General features: G+C 29.5%; 1 protein-coding gene across 2 annotated transcripts in view; it reads left to right on the forward strand.

The window, feature by feature from the left end:
• Positions 1–17,290, forward strand: part of garz (Sec7 domain-containing protein garz) — a 138,426-nt gene that overhangs the window by 37,528 nt on the left and 83,608 nt on the right. For both annotated transcript variants that reach the window (XM_035357268.2, XM_035357341.2), the window contains exons 10-13: positions 2,141–2,239; positions 7,087–7,281; positions 10,508–10,661; positions 15,857–16,077. In XM_035357268.2, the coding sequence (XP_035213159.2) occupies positions 2,141–2,239; positions 7,087–7,281; positions 10,508–10,661; positions 15,857–16,077 (669 nt within the window). The remainder of the gene's footprint in view (positions 1–2,140; positions 2,240–7,086; positions 7,282–10,507; positions 10,662–15,856; positions 16,078–17,290) is intronic.

The following is a 17,290-nucleotide window of genomic DNA, read 5'->3' on the forward strand; positions in this document are numbered from 1 at the left end:
AAAAAATGACAATGAAATAAGCTACTATATCCCTTAATACAAATATTAATTATCCTAATAAAAAATTAACTAACTTTCCGTTGTAGGAAAAAATCATGCAAAACTTTTTAATATCTTACAAACAGTGAAATAAACAAAAAAATAACATGAAAGCCAACTCAAAAAACATAAAATTCCGCTCAGAATTTTACTCTTCAGAACAACTTTATTAAAAAAAATCAATTAAAAGGTATTATATATATATATAAATGAAAATGAAATATACCAATCTCTAAAAAACAGTGACATAAGAAATACGATGAAAAATTGTTGCCAAACCCATATTTCTAAAAGAATGAAACTATTGAAAATGATGCGATTTCATCAAAAATCTATCAGCAACAATAAGAAAGTAAAATTGTTGCCAAAATCACATTTTTAAAGATGTGAGATGGGTACTCAGAAGCTTCATTTAAAATTTTTTTTTTAAAAAAATACAAAATATTATCATTTTTCCAAAATTCTTTTTGTAAAAGCAGTCACAAGGATGAAAGTTTAACGTGTCCAAAAATTAAAGAAAAATAAACTGTACGTTTTTAAAAATAAACTTTTTTAGAAAAAAATCCCGTTGAAAAGGTGTTAAGCTCCCTTTGTTAAATAAATTCGCGTTTAATCGATTTATTGAAACACGAAATTTATTTTAAGTTCGTAAAATAGCTAAGCGCCTACGTTTCATGACAATGTGAAAATGGAGTGTGTAGAGTAAATGCTTTCTTATAGCCTATTATGTCTGAAAATGATGCAATTTCGTCACAAAACATAAAATAAAAAAATTTTTAATTCGAATTTCGAAAAAAATCGCTTTGTGGAGGTTTAGAGCAGAATCATGTGGAATTTCAACACGATTGTGTATGATATATGGAAAAATAAAGAAAAGCTGTCGAAATTTTAAAAAATAAACTTTTTTAGAAAAAATCCTGTTGGAAAGGTGTTACCTTTGTTAAATAAATTCATGTTTAATCGTTTTATTGAAACACAAAATTTATTTTAAGTTCGTAAAATAGCTAAGTGCCTACGTTTCATGACAATGTGAAAATGGAGTGTGTAGAGTAAATGCTTTCTTATAGCCTATTATGTCTCAAAATGACGCGATTTCGTCACAAAACATAAAATAAAAAAATTCAAATTTGAATTTCGAAAAAATCGCTTTGTGGTGCATTGGCTTTTGTCTTGATGCACCTATGTATCAAATTTTGTAGCCGTGGGTCTATTAGCTTACGCGCAGCGCGAACAAAAGACACACACACAAACAGGCTCTTTCTTTTATTATATGTAGAGATTTTGTGGATATTAAGAAGAATTAAGAATATTTTAAGTTTCAGCCCTTTTTAATACAATGGTAGATAAGAAACGCACTCATGATTGTACTACTTGCAAGGCTGAAAAACGTAAACACGTTGCATTGACGGTAATGCAAAAAGGACAAATTCTGCAAAAGATGGAGGCAGGTGCTACTCCTTGGTTTAGAGCAGAATCGTATGGAATTACGACAGGATTGTGTACGCTATACGGAAAAATAAAGAAAAGCTGTCGAAATTTTACAGCAACAATGATTCTAATACCGGAATTCGAAACCGAAAATCTTTGCATGAATCGAAATTGGCAAACCTCGATGCTGTGTACATATAATGCAATGAATAATATAATCAATTTATATATGTAATAATAATTTAATGCATATAATAATTTAATTAAATGTATCTAATATGCCTTATTTATTTTGCACTTTTAGTCTGAATATTATGATTTATCCTTTCTGTCCTGAAATCCCTAAAATCCGCACAACCTCTGGTCCCAAGCTTTGCGGATTTCTGGACTTCTACTGTATGAACTACATAATTTCTTCAATGTTATATAATTTATTCTTGCACAAAAATATATTTAAAAATATGCATTTGTTAAAATAAGTATTTATGTGATGCATTCTATGTTTTTAATAATTTTAGTTTATTTTTAAATATGCTTTTATATTTTGTGCTTTATGAAAATTTTCACTTCTAAATCTAAAGAGTTATTTCATTCAAAAATAAATATAAATTGTCTACTAATAAAATACAGATTAACATTAATTATATTTTATTTGCATTTGTTTTTTTACCAGCTGATGCAAATAGAGCGCTTAACGGTATTTGCCGCAGCTCTAAGAGTTTCTTTCTTATTGTTTGAAGCTCTACGAACTCATCTAAAATTTCAATTAGAGGTAAGTTTCTTTAAAGCTAAAAAATGCTAGAAATCTAGTTAAAATTTATTTGTACTTGTGTTCACTTGAATGTTACCTGAATAAGTACTAATACTTGCCTGTTATCCATTACTTGGTATTTCATTTTTTCCAAGTTATGGCTATAAGTTGCCAGTAAATATCTCCTTCCTGTTGATGTAATTTTTTTAACTTTTAACATGTTTTGCATTTTTTGTTTTCTTCTCATATAGCTGTCAGCTCCCCGTTTTACTGTGAAACTCCCAGTTTTTTATCATATATATCCTGGTTGATCACAGAATCTCTCAATTTTTAATTTTTAGTGTTTGTTTAGGAAAATGTTTCTCAGCAATAAATGAAATATATTGAATTAAGGAAATTTTAATCCTGCAAATACTATTCTCCCATCCCTAGTGAGTTTTAGCATAATTTTTCCTTTGAAATTTTATTTGATCTAAATTGTCAAAATATATTTTAGACATATGTAGAACATTTTATAAAAATTCATCCAATGTTTAATCATTTGATATTTATAATTAATTTTGATTTACATTTATATATGATATACTACTACGTTTATCCATACGATAGATTGCATGTTAAATTATTAAGTTTAGCATATTTAAAAAGAAGCTTTGTTCACAGTTTTCTAGGATTTATCAAATAATGAAACAGAAATTGTCAGTTTTTTTTAATTGCAGATTATTCCCAAAATATTGATAATTTTCTTATTTCCCCGCAATCAAATTAAGCATCACTACTGATGTTATCAATGTGCATTATTGAAACATGCAGAGGGTAAAAATTAGAATTTGAAATTTATTTGATAGAAGTTGGATATTTTTTCGGCTGTTGGTACAAGTCTTAATCATTGTTTAAATTTTGCCTAGATTAATTCGACCTAGCACTTAAAACTGCCATAGACTGGAAAGTTTCCCTCGAGAAGTTTGTTATCAGAGTAAAAGCTGAACCAAAGTCCATCAGTCAAAATCTTTAGTACCCGGACTTGTGCCAAAGTTACCTTGCTGGTGCCAATTATAAATTTTTCTTTGGCAAATAACATTACACAAGTACCTAAGTATTTAATTTTTGTGTGAGTTTAATTAATATGACAGTAGTGTAGTAATATCAACAAGAGATGGATTCCAAGACTTATTGTGGATAATAGCAAATATTGTTTGAAACAGAATGCTTGGCCAATGTTCATAAATTATGTAAAGTTTAATTGATAAATTATTTGCTGTAAGACATTAAAAATATATTTTATGGTATTTGCATATTAATGCAACCATCTTGGTGCAATTTTGCGATATTTTACAAGTGAAAAGTTACTTCTCAGGTGCAAGTTGATGTTTTTTGCTCCCTTTTTTTAGAAAGATTTCTGAACTATCAATGTTTATCATAAATCAGTAAGCATTATCAATGTATGAAAAGAAAACTTGCTTTAGCAATTTAAAATACAAACTGAATTATTAGAGGATTATATGATACAATAAAAAAATAAAACACTTATACTCATCCTCATATTTTTCTATAATGTTTTTGCACCATTCTTCTCCCAAAGTACACTACGATCTGTTTTCGCTTAAAAAAAAAAAATTGGGGAATTGTGGAGACTCGCTTTCATGCAATCCTCAGCAATGGGGGCTATCTAGAAAATTTTATTTCCTTGTTGTTCCCTTTAGAAAAATTTCCTCAAAATTCTGTATTTCTACAGAAATTTTACCACAGTTTCTTCCATTGCTGGCAAATTCCACAAGCTCATATTTTAGAACTAAGTTCAAGGCCAAAAATATCATGATTTGTTTATAAAAACCATTGGAACTTGGAGTACAACAGAAAAGAACACATACGAAAATGGCAGCATTGCTTGACTGAAAGGATTGTTATGAGCATGGTTGCTAGAAGAATGTTGTGCATGGATACCTGAGTTTGGCATATTCTGAAAATTCAACGACTTCTAAGATGGTTGCATTAATATATAAGTACCTATATTATGTTATTATATATTCTCTTAGGAATATAAAAGCAAACGTTTTTGACATTAACATTGATTCGCGAGAAAAAGAAAAAATGTACTTTATGTACTGTACAAGTATAATGTATTATTTCCAAGATTGGTAAAAATAAAAAACATTCTTTTTTCACCCCAGCAATGAAAAGAATAATGTGTTAAAATGGTACTAATGAAAATAGAGAGAATGCTAGAACAGGTTAGAATGAAATTTTAATCAAGAATGAAAAGCATGAAACAAAGAAAAGTCAATTATTTCCTGACTCCATCTCCTACCAATATAATTATAACCATCAAACATAAAATTAAAAAAAAATAATAAATAAATAAAAATAAAAAAAAAAAACACTTAAAGCAGTGTTATTTGTAAACTGAGAATGAACCTAATATTCCACTTTGACAAGTTTCTTCCTTTTCATAGTTTGGCTACATCATTCTGAAAAAAGAGTGGAGAGACTTATAGTAGTGTTTTCTGTGGAAAGATTACAGTATTGGAAATACTAGAACAGCTGTATTTCATTTATATTAAAGAATGTTATCACTTGGCATGTAATATTTAGAAACATAACCCCTTCCTTCTCCAGCACATCTAACCACAACTGCAGAAACAGTGACTTGTATGGCTATATTATTAATTTTTTACAGATATGCATATCCATTTCATAATTTATTTTAACTTTTGCAAGCCTTTGTTTTTGTTTCTAGTTAAATTATCTTTTATATATTGCAATTACGATCATAATTTTACCGCAGAGAAAGTGCTGGTTAAATGAGAGAAATTTCACAACTTGGAGTTTAGTCTGACAAATCTATGAAAATTTTGCTGCTGAATATTTGTATTAGCATTAAAATAAAAAATCTGATGTATACACCACATGACTTCCTTGTACGGAATATTAAATTATATGCATTTTTTCTTGCATTTCATTTAAACTTATTGGATTGAATTAAATCTACTTCGCCGACAGCGCATAAACCACAATAGAATAAATGCATTCTTTAAAATTCACGTAGTATTTGTTTACCATAGCAACACTCTGGCACTAGATTCACTTAAGAGTATTATATTTCGTTCATATTATAACTCATAATGCACAAAATTTATATCATTTAAAGAATAGAATTATCTAATTGTTGCCACATGTTCTATTCAAATACTATAATAAAGCTAGAATGATGTATAAAAGAAATTAAGCAAACAAAACAAAAAAGAAACAGTTTTTCACAGACGATTGAGCATTTCTCATTCAATTAATTCAGTTCTCACTTCGCGAAAAGGCAAAAATACATAAAAACTCAAAATATCTATATTAAAAATTACGAAGTAAATCTTAAACACTTATTTCCTCGAAAAAATTCCAGAAAGGATTAAGCATGATTTAATTTTCAATAATAAATGAAGGCGTTATCTTTGTTGTTGTGAAGCTAAGTTTCTCTAGATTGGCAACAAATCCACTAGTCTGCTGTTTCAAATGTAAGCAATCAATGGCCGCCATCAAAAAAAGGCTTAGCGGCACTTAAACAACTTTAAAATTGTTGATAATTCTAAAAATATTGCACAATAGATTTACCAAAGGCATAAAAACCGGAAGATAAAAACAACATAATTCAATCATTTTTAAAGCAAAAAATGTACAATTTTACAAACATATAAGAGTAAAGAAACTGAGATCACTGAGCTGCGTAACAGAGTGGATATATATATAAATATATTTATATACATTTGGTGCGGCCGATTGCAACCAAAATACGAGGTGCACATCTACACGTTATAGCAGTCCTATATACAAAATTTCAACGTTCTGAGGCTACTCGTTTTTGAGTTATGCGAGATACGTATGTACATACGCCACGAAAAATTCTCTTCAGAATTAATTTTAAAACAGTTTTATAATTTTTTTGAAGGAAACGAGTCTTTTATTGTGTCCTTACGTACAGATACTACGAAAAAACATCGTTAAATTACATTCAATAGTGGTCAAAATGGATATTTTCATTGAAATATACTACCTGAAACTTTTTGCGATTACAATACTTCCTTTTTACTTCGTACAAGGAAGTAAAAAAGGAAGCTGCCAGATATAAAACTGTAATACAAATAACTAGTATAATTGAATAAGCATTATATTATTCATTTTTATTTAAAATTAAAACTTGCATTTCTAAATTGGTCAAAGTCTGGTTAATGCTCTGCATTGTTTATGAGATCAAGTTTGTTTTTAATTGGATGGGTTGGTCATATATTACATAATATGTATTGAGATTTTCTTCATTTAGTGACATGTTTTCAGATTTCTGTAAAGAATCATATGTCATTAAAACTTTCTTGTATTCTTTAAATATGAAAATAATGTAATAGTGGTAATAAAAAGTAATGAGGGAAAATCTGAAATTCACAAATTTACTCAGCATTTGAGAAATCTTAGAAAATCATCTAAAATTCATAGAAATTTATACTGTGATAAATTATTGCTGTAATTATAATATTGAACAAAATAGTAATTTTAAGAATATCAATAATACATGAAAAATTATTGATTTAGGCATCTGAGTAGCACAGCCTTTTGGATCTTGTTATGGAGAACAGTACTTAAATAGCATTCTTTTGCTAAATTGTAAATTGATTTATTTACTCTGTTTAAAAAACTTTAATTTGTTAATATTTAGATCATAGAAGAAAATAAGAAAAGAAATATTTTAAAAAGTAAGATAATATATACCATATGACAAATCTCATGACTGAATAAAGGCTGTCATTTCTTTCAGGGTTACAGGTATTAGAAAAGCTAACAGTATAAATAAAATCAGAAAGTGAAAAGTTTTAAATTTTTTGCAGATGTTTTTGAAAACTTTGATGGAAATGATTGTATCCGAAACTGTTAGAATATCGTATGAGCAAAGAGAAATTTCATTGGACTGCATTGCTCAGCTCTGGAGAATACCAGGCCTTGTAACTGAACTTTATATCAATTATGATTGTGACCTTTATTGTTCAAATCTTTTTGAAGAGCTCACTAAAATGCTATCGAAAGTAAGTAATTTGATTAAGCATTATTAACTTTTAACAGTAATATTTAAACTTCCTCATACCATTATAAACTTACACTTTTTTATAAACAAAAATTATGCTTATTAAGGATTTTGTAATAACTACCAGTGCTATGGATGTCAAATTGGTCTGATACTATATGCAATTATTCTGCTTAGTTTTAAGCTGGACATTTGACTCTCCAGGTTTTGGATATGAAAGTTTGAATGTTTATGTGGAACATTCAGTACAATAACAAAGAAGTAGCTTCATCAAAATCACTAATTTTCAGTTGTCATTGCATTGGCAGTAATGTTGAATTATTTGGTGTTTTAGCTTTGCAAGACATATTTAAAGAAAACATACATGCTCCTAAGGAATTAAATGAACATATTTTCTGTAGCAACTACTCTAGATTCAAGATATATTTTTTGATAAAGTTTAAAGTTAATTGAAATTGATAAGAATATTTCACTCTCATTAATGGGAAAAAAGTTTTTTGTCAAAATTCTTACAATGAAAATGTAAATAATCATTTATAAGGTTTATTTTAGTCTAATGTATTGTTTGTATGTTAACTGTATCTGTCCCTTCTATTTTGTCTGTTAATTTTTTTAAAAATGCAAGCTGTAATTTAGAGAGCATGCTATGGCAACCACCCTGTAATTCAGCTTGAAAGAGCTTCATGTAGATTGATGAGTGAGTTTTTTATCTGCTAAGTGTTAAGGTTAGACTACTATTTGCTGGAGCCAAGCTGCTCAGTGGAAGTTAGCTTGTGCGTTTTACTGCTTTAATTACTTGAGTTCCTGGAACTTCCCAGTTAGTAGCAGATAGTAATTGTGGACTTATAAGTCATACTATATGCAGTTTTAATAAGTTTTAACTTCCATTTATGTTTTTGAGTTATAGTAAGTACCTGTTTAGTTGTGAAGATGAAAATTCATCAGTATGTTATTAAAAGTTCATTTGTCTACAAAGATTTAGTTGATGCAAGTAGATAGCTAGTAAATTTTAACTAAAAACATGTAGCAAGTAGATAGCTAGTAAATTTTAACTAACACATGGGCAAAATTAAAATATCAAAATATAATAAAAAAATTCCAATTGTGTTAAAACAGTGATTCATAAATCTTTTTGCGATTGTTTTGCAAAAATAGATTGTATTTAAAATACTCAGGAGGGGCAACTAAGGTGAGAAATTAATTTTTATTCAAGATTTATTCATTATGCCTTTTTGATCCGTTTTTAGAAAGAAAAATATCTCTAGTTGCATAGTGGAAGATGGATGTAGCTAATTAATTATCCCAGTTTATTTAAAATGGTTAAGAAATTCTTTTTTTACTTATGACTATGTTACCTATAAATAAAACCTAATTAGAGAATAAGCCTTATATGATTTTTGAGCATGCTTATAATATAAGTCCTTATAATTATGAGTCAAAATAAGCCCCAGTTAAATGACCAGCCGAACTTACTGCTGAATCATCAATCTGGGTGAAGATTGGTACACGTGCACACTTGGTAATGACCGGACATAGTTGTGACTGTTTAGAAATTCAGTATGTTCTGTATTGTAACGGACAAATTTAATATACTCATGTGAACTAAATAAACATTTTCTGACTGTTGTGTCTGCATGTGCTCCACCCTTACTGACAGTTTATTTAATACTCATAACACTTCATTTAATAATAGATTTAAAGGCATTTTTCTTAGCTAGATGACATCATTTTTAAATGAATTGCTGACAGAAGAGCAAAGATTTTGGTTGTCTGCATGTCTGATAATCGAACATTTGCCTTTACAGTGGCATCACAGTAAGCTATATTCCCAGAAAAATTCAAGGTATCACAACCGATTGATGACTCCTTTCAGTAGTATAAACCATTTTTGAAAGATTGACAGTGGTATTCAAGCAGGGATGCCGAAATTATTATACTTGCATTCAAAGTTTTTTTGTTGATGCATAGACTTTACTCTAAATACCAGTAATCGAAGACATTATGTTTTACTGATCCTTTAATTTTGGTAAGATAATAGTAATAATAGACTAGAGAAAATAAATAACAAGCTGAATCAAACCAGAATGTTAAGGAACGCAATGTACAACACTAGCTAAGCTTAAGTGCAATTCTCTCTTCTTTCTTTCCTGTTGTGCGAACAAAAGAAACCCATGTGTAATCTTCTGCTTTAGGCAAACATGAGTCATTGGGCTTCAGTTATTGTGTGAAGGCTAGATAGGATAGAAAGATGCTTCCCGCCCCACATCTACTCAAGGCTCAAAAATGAAAGTGTGTTTCAATTATAATGGTAGGAATAGAGTCTTCCTTCCTCTATAGGTTTACCATTCGGCAGGTGTTTAACTCTCTGAACGGTGCAGGTTTTTGTATTTGCCAAGAAGACTAGGAGTATTTAAACAACATTTATTAGCTAAATTTGTATAATTACTTATTTTAGTCTCTATTCTCATAAACTTACTTTCATTAAGGTGACATTTATTAAAGGAAGTAAGAAAGCAAAACATCTTAAATTATAAGATGTACCAAATGACAGATAATATATACCAAATGACAAAAAATCTTATGACCAATTAAAGCCGGTCGTGCTGCACAAAGGATGAAAGGCTAAACATCATGCTGTATAATTCTATACTTCTGTGGATAATGATGTTTCTTGGCAGAAGAAATTTCAACTGGGAGAAAATTCAATTTGTGACACACTGCTTTTGCTTAAGTATCGTACTCTTTGTTCCTATTCCTTCTGTGGAAGGTTCAGATTATGGATCATTCTAGTTATTCAGCATCAAGATTTTGGCTTTGAACTGTATTTTGTTAACCTCCAAGTGGTAAAGTGTTTATTCCCAAACTTCGAAAGTTTCCCAAAAGGCCACCTAAATCTTTTTTCTTGCTTTTAGTGTATAAGTAATCAGTATTTTCTGGATTACAATTCCAAATGGACTGTCCCAGTTTGTACCCTGAATCTTTTAACATTGAATGTATATGCTACTTAATTGTCAAACACATTTCAAGATGCATGTCTGTGTGCTTAAAAGTTGAATGTATTTATATAATTTAGCCATTTAAAGGGTTAATAACACTAGTATAAACATGATTTTCACAAACATAATTTTAACCAATTGCATCATTTTTAATTTTAATATTGTATATCTGTTAAAATAGCATGTGATTATTGTTTTATATCTGTTCAAACAGATATTGTTATTTTTTAGAATGCATACCCACTTTCTGGATTGTATTCTGTTCATCTTTTATCTTTGGAAGCACTTTTAGCTGTCATTGAGAACATAGAAAACCATTGCCAGTGTCGGATGTTAAATCAAAGTCAGTTTCTTCAAGACAGTATAGTGTCATCAGCAATTTCAGGTAGTATCTATTTTTATTTCAACTATGATAGGTTTTTTTCCTTTGCTATATATTCAAATATATACAAAAAAAAAATTAATTACAGGCAAGAATTAGGATTTATATGATGCATACCAACTTTATTTGATGTAATTTATTCTGAATTAAAACAGTTTTAAACTGATCCATATTACTAAACTTATTTACAAATTATTAAAATGTTATTTACATATTCAATGTTTTTAAAAATTTTAAAGTTTTCTAATGACATATGCAGTATTTGAAATTTAAAAATATGGAACTGATTATAAATAAACTCAAAAGTCAAATTAAGGCATATTTAAAAGATCTGGTTAATGTACATAAACAGAACAGAGTTACTGACCCTTATATATAGTCCAGTTAATTTTGGCAGAAGTGTCTGTTGTTCTGAATCAGTGGACCAACTTTTTAGCCCATAAGTGCTGTGTCTTGGAGCTGTAGACCGCATAATACACTATGTTTAGCTAATACAGGATGCATCAGAAAAATGCATATACACTTTGAACTGTCGTAGAAAAGTTATTTTTCTACCTGCAGGGTTAAATTTTAAAGAAAAAGTTTTGTTTCCTAGCAGGTAGCAGTAGAGTCTCTGATCTAGCTGCACAACCTAATTAGTGTCAAGGGAGTAACATTGACATGGCTTATGTATGTTTGAGCTTAATGAAACTATCAATAGACATAACTGTATGTATTGGGTTGAAGATAATTAATGCTGAAAAGGCTGTGAATTACTGCTGAAAAGGCTTTGGATTTTCTTAGTGTAAATGTGTGGTGTAGTTTTATTTCCCAGGGGACTTCCATTTTGAAAATGGGTGTTTCCATTTTGAAGGTACTATAACTGGAGTAAAATGCATAACATTGCTTTCTGATCCCATGTTTCATAATTGTTGAAAATAGCTGTAAAGGGCATCTTTTTTTCCTTTTGCTAATCTTTTTTTGACAATATATTTTGCCATTTTTTGCTTTATTACAATACTTCAGGGCCTCTATAAAATATGCGCTATGTCTTGTTTTTTTTAATTACAACTGTCATTAATTATGATGTAAAAGGACTCTGTGCCTTAGCAGTTGTCAGGCAGTATATAATTCTAATCTAGTATATTTGTATGCTGATTTATTTGTTATTAATCCAAGATATTTTTCATCATTATTAACATATATATTTCTGATGGTCTAATGAAATTTTTTCAGATGCGAAAAGTTACTATATGGGTAATAAATTTGCTAGAAGTAAGAAAGGAATACAATGTAAAAATCTAGTACAGTCAAAAGTCGTTAATCCGGACTCGGCGATTCCGGATTATCGATTTTTCCGGATTATAAATCATCAGTTTAAATCTGGTAAGATGGCATGCAGAAATTATAAAATTAAAAATATGAAACCGTAATTTATGAAATAAAGAACAATTATGATCTAAAGGGTATCAAAATTTACAATAAAAAAAAAAAAAAAAAAAAAAAGCTTAATATTTATTTGTTTACTTTATTAAACATTTCTTTCAATGTAAGTTGTTTAAGTTGCTTCGTTTTTTATGTGATAACACATTCTCTTTAATTCTATAAACAGACATAATGTCTTGTTCAGTTACAAAGTTCCGCTGTTCAAGTCCTATAATTGCTGTGTCTACCGCCTAATTTGTCAATCAATATTTTTTCGTTTTCAATAACCTCTGTCACTTTCTTCACTATCAGAAGCGAATTATAATGACGAGGACTTGGATTTAAATCATATCAAAGAAGACGGAGTACATCGAGATGAAATACTACATTTAGTAAGGAATTATAAGCCAAATAAAATAAAAACATCTGCCCTGAAGATAAGGATAGTGCTGACAGATCAACTTCCAATTCATTGCGCGCCCCCGGCATTAAAGATAAACAAAGTTTAGATAAACAAAGGATATGCCTTTATCCATTTTTTGCAGCAATTCCACTTTTTGTTTAATGAACTTCGAAACATACTTTTGCTTTGTAGATCCTTTACATATTAATAAATATATATTAGAAGTTCTATTTGACATAATCGAAAGTTCAAGCTTACTTTTATAAAATTGCTCTAACAGTCTGCAAAAAATAATAAGCCGGATCCAATTCGAAGATTAAGGAACAACGCAATCTGCGACATTAACTGAAATAGATAATTAGATAATTTTAGCTTAACTTATACCGTTCGTTATACATTAAACACGCACTCGTAAACGTATTTTGCACACATGCACAAGCATATTCGCAGCCGTAAAGGTGTTGCGTCAAAACGACGTATGCGCAGAAAGTTTGTAGCTTTGAGGTCTGGATTATAAATCATTCCGGATTATGGGTGTCCGAATTAACTACTTTTGACTGTATAAGATAGATGTGCTGTTTCTTTGTATTGGATGATTGTACAATTTCATGTTTGATTTGCAGATGGTAGAATTTTAATATAATAAGGCAACAGTAGAGTTTCTTTTATGGCTACATTTTATACTAGTGGTTAACAGGAATATGATGGGTCATTTAAGAGGGAAACCTAATTCAGAGATGTCAGTTTGTGAATGAAAGGATATTGTCAAAATAGAAAATAAAGTTACATTTGTGCCATGATATGATATGCAAGTTTTGGAAAGGAATGAGTCATGGGACTATAATGAAAAGCATATGAAACATATTTGAAATATGCTTCTGCTCTTAATTAAAAAAAATTAGTTTGGAAGATTCTGAAATGGAAATTTTAATTTAAATGGTAACTCCACTTTGAGTAGGGTTCTGGTAAAAATAATGACCACATGCTTACTTTAGTGGAAAATAATACAAGGTTTACAATTGAAAAGATTACTGAGTGATTACTTACTTAACCAAGTATTTTTTATTTTACCACAAATGTTTTGGGCATGTTATTTGAAATTCCTTCCAAATTATGATTTTGCTTATTTTCAATATCTTAGAAAATGCTGAGTTTGTTTATATGTAGAGAGGTAAAAAATATTTTTTAAGTTTATTTTGAAATTAAAATAATTGTGTTTTAAAATCAAATAAAGTATAATATGTTTTGTTCAAAAGTTAAACCATTACCTAAAAGTCAATGCAATGTACTTTTAGATCAATGTGTACAGGGTTGCCTAGCTACCTGGAAAAGTCAGAGAATTCGAAAATTGACCAAAAACATCAGGGAATTTAAATATTTTAGTTTAAATCTGGAAAAGTTGGGGAGTTTTCACAGCTCCAGTTAGATTGTCTTTGAGAAAAGCAAAGCAAGCTTCTAGCAACTTTGGTTTCCAGTAATCTGGAGAATTGAGAGACTCGCATGTGCATATACACTGCATTTTGAATGAAAGAAAATACCTTCCCGTTCTCGTATAAAACAAAATTGGTTTAATCCTGTATATGGTACACACGGGGTTTGGGGACATTATTATATAATGATGAGCAGTAAATGAGTCATTTTGATGTTGGTGAAAATTTTCAAAATCATGTCAAGGCTGTACCTTATACTAGGATTTTACCACAAAATCTTTTAAACATTTTTTTTTCTTCTTTTTATTAAATATCTTATTTGTCATTTTGCAGTAAAAAAAAAAAAAAAAAAAAAAAAGTAGTACCCAGTCATCTAAGCTATTTAATATAATTATATTCACCAAAATACCATTGATTATTGTAATTCAATTTTTAGTCTTTAAGTTATTAACTTTATTTTAATGTTATTTGTATCATTTAATGTGGTTTCTTCCTTCAAAATTTATTTGTTATTAGTTAATAATTCTTTCAGATTTCAGGCAATTTTCTTTGGCATGCTTCTGAAACTAATTCTAACTGTATGACCATCACGAAATTTTTTCCACATATTTTTTGCTTATATATGCTGCTAAATTTATTTTAAAATATCATTAAATCATAATATTAGTTAAAGATGGATATTAGATTAAAATAGCATTCTTTCTTTCGTTTAGCTGGCAAAATGTCTAAAAAAGAGACAATTTTTAATCCAGGTTGGGCAGATTCTAATCTCAAGCTTCAGTGGAAAAAACAACTCCTATTATAGTTACAATAGTAATGCTTTGGGGTATATATACAGTAAGACCCTGCTTAACACGGGGGATATGTTCCATCAAAGTAGAGCGTAATGCGAAACAGCGCTAAACGAGGCTATCTTTACATGTAAATATTGGGGTTAGGGGAAGATGGCTAGGAAATTGGTTAGGTATTAAATTTAAAAAGTATGTTTTTTTAATAAAAATAAAACCAAACATTTATTTTTTAAAGCCCAAATTAATACCACATTATTATTTCTTGCAAAAATAAAAACAAAATATAAATAACGAAACGAATATTCTTAAAAAAAAAACAAATAAAATTCTCAGTCATATTTAGTTAGCCTTCCGCATTTTCAGTGTTCTGCCTTTTTGTGACAAAAGCATCTAATGTTGTTTGCCTTTTTCTTTTGCATTGTTCTCTTAAAAGTTCTTCGTAAACGGATAGAGCATCTCTAACACCACGCCTTACTTTTGAGCTCCTGTCAAAATTCGGATCATTTTCAGTGAATTGATCCATTATTTCAGTTATGGTAAACAAACTCCTTTTTACAAACGCCATCAAAAGTTCTTTTTGCTCTTCTTCTGAATCACTGCTGTCAACATTTTTGTTTTCTTCTTGTTCAGTTAATTCCTTGAGCTCATCATTAGAAAGACTAGCCGCTGCTTCTTGAATTATTTCTTCGACATCTTCCACATTTACCCCTTCAAAATATGTCTGTACAATACCGCACCAAACAAGAAATACAAGTACACTCTTTCGGATATGTATTTGAAACCTATCACTGCATAATATTTCGGGGAATCCCCGTATGCTGCGAGCGATTTCGTGGAATCCCCGGGTTGAAATAAAAGAGCGCTAAACCGAAACAGCGTTAAGCGGGGTCTTACTGTATATGTATATGTATATACAAAGTCATATGTAATTGGCAAATTTTTGTGTTTTCAAATGGTGAAGCACAGCTAATGTGCACTACGCGGATAGACTGGAATTTTCTTAAAATATTGCTGGAACAGTCAGGGAATTTCATTATTTATTTATTATTCTCCTATTTGAGTGGCAACCTTGTATATAATTTTGATATGATAGTAAATTATCTTGATGGTAAATGTTTCAAAGTTTTTGTTTTGATCAAACTTATGATAACTGTTAACTGTTGTTTACAGAAAATGGTAATGTGGATTTATCCAAGCGTGGTGTACTTCAGCAAGGAGCTTCTGGTTATTTATTAGGACAAGAATTGATATCTAACCATGGTGAAGAAAAACCCTATCCCATTGTAAATGATTATGAAAAGCAAAAACCATTTATACTACCAAATAGGATGAAAATATCAGTAGAAATTCCTAGCCATGAAATGTTAATGGCAGTAAAACATAAAAAGAAGGTATGTTTTTGATCAACTTATAAATATTCTTTCTAGCATAAAATGTAATTGAATTCACTAAAAATTTCTAAATGTTGGGTTTATGCAATGCTAAGAATATCAGTGATACACTAGCTATTGAAACTAAATACTCAGAAATTTTCACATAATTTGTCATTGCATGATTCAGAAGATTTTTATGACTGATATGTAAACTGTCTTTACATTCAGATTTAATATTATTAAAATAATAATGTAATTAGAATTTTATGATGATGTCTTATTAGTTAAATGACAGATTTTATTGATAATGTGCATTCATATTAACTTAAACTTGTGTTAATTTAGAAGTAACACAACAAAAATCAGCATTATATTTTCAAATTTTCACGGGACTAGTTTCGATGGTTTTACCGAACCATCATCCTCAGCAGCAAAAGTACAAATGAACGAGATAAGATAGACTGATTAGATAAGATAAGAAAGCCTGGACAGGAGATAAGCCACTGGCGTCATCTGTTGATGAAACCAGAACTAAAACATAATGTCTTTAAAGGCTGAAGGCAAAGATGGATTCGAATTAACTTGTGTGTTCATATAAATTTAGTATTAATTCAAAACTCTAAAATTGTGTGTGTTTTTAATATGTTAACAGGTTATGAGTTTTTATGTGCTAACTATTTTATGTGCAAACAATTTAGGGCAAATTTTGTTAATTTTGAGGGAAAAGAAATTTACAATTTTTTAAAATTGGACTGAAAGTTTGAAGAGGACTCTAGAACATATGTTTATTGTCAGAAATGTCATATTCAAAATTTAGATTAAAATTTTATGATTTTTCCAAAAATTATATTTCTCTCATTTGCTAATGCTCTAATGCTTTTTTTTTTTTTAAATTTTTCTCTCTTGCTCAACCTTTTTTGGCAGAAATATATGTAAATCAAAATTATAGCTTAAATTGGTAATAATCTTGTAATTCTATATTTTAACTTGTGCATCTCCACTTTCTGTGCTAAAAGTAGCGATGGCCAACCAGCAGCCAAGCACTAAAATCACTGAACACTGATGATTATGACCTGGAAAGAGCTGGCTGCATGGGTGTTTTTTTTTTTTTTTTTTTTTTTGTGTGTGTGTGTGTGTGTGTGTGTGTTTCTACATGTGTAGCGTGTATGTGAGCCAGTTTCCCTTAGAGGGTCCTCCACGAAGTCATCCCTCCTCTTAGGCAAATAGCCTT

Source organism: Stegodyphus dumicola, chromosome 3, assembly GCF_044657685.1.
Source record: "Stegodyphus dumicola isolate Sdum_Otavi_A_Nest chromosome 3, ASM4465768v1".
Classification (NCBI taxonomy): domain Eukaryota; kingdom Metazoa; phylum Arthropoda; class Arachnida; order Araneae; family Eresidae; genus Stegodyphus; species Stegodyphus dumicola.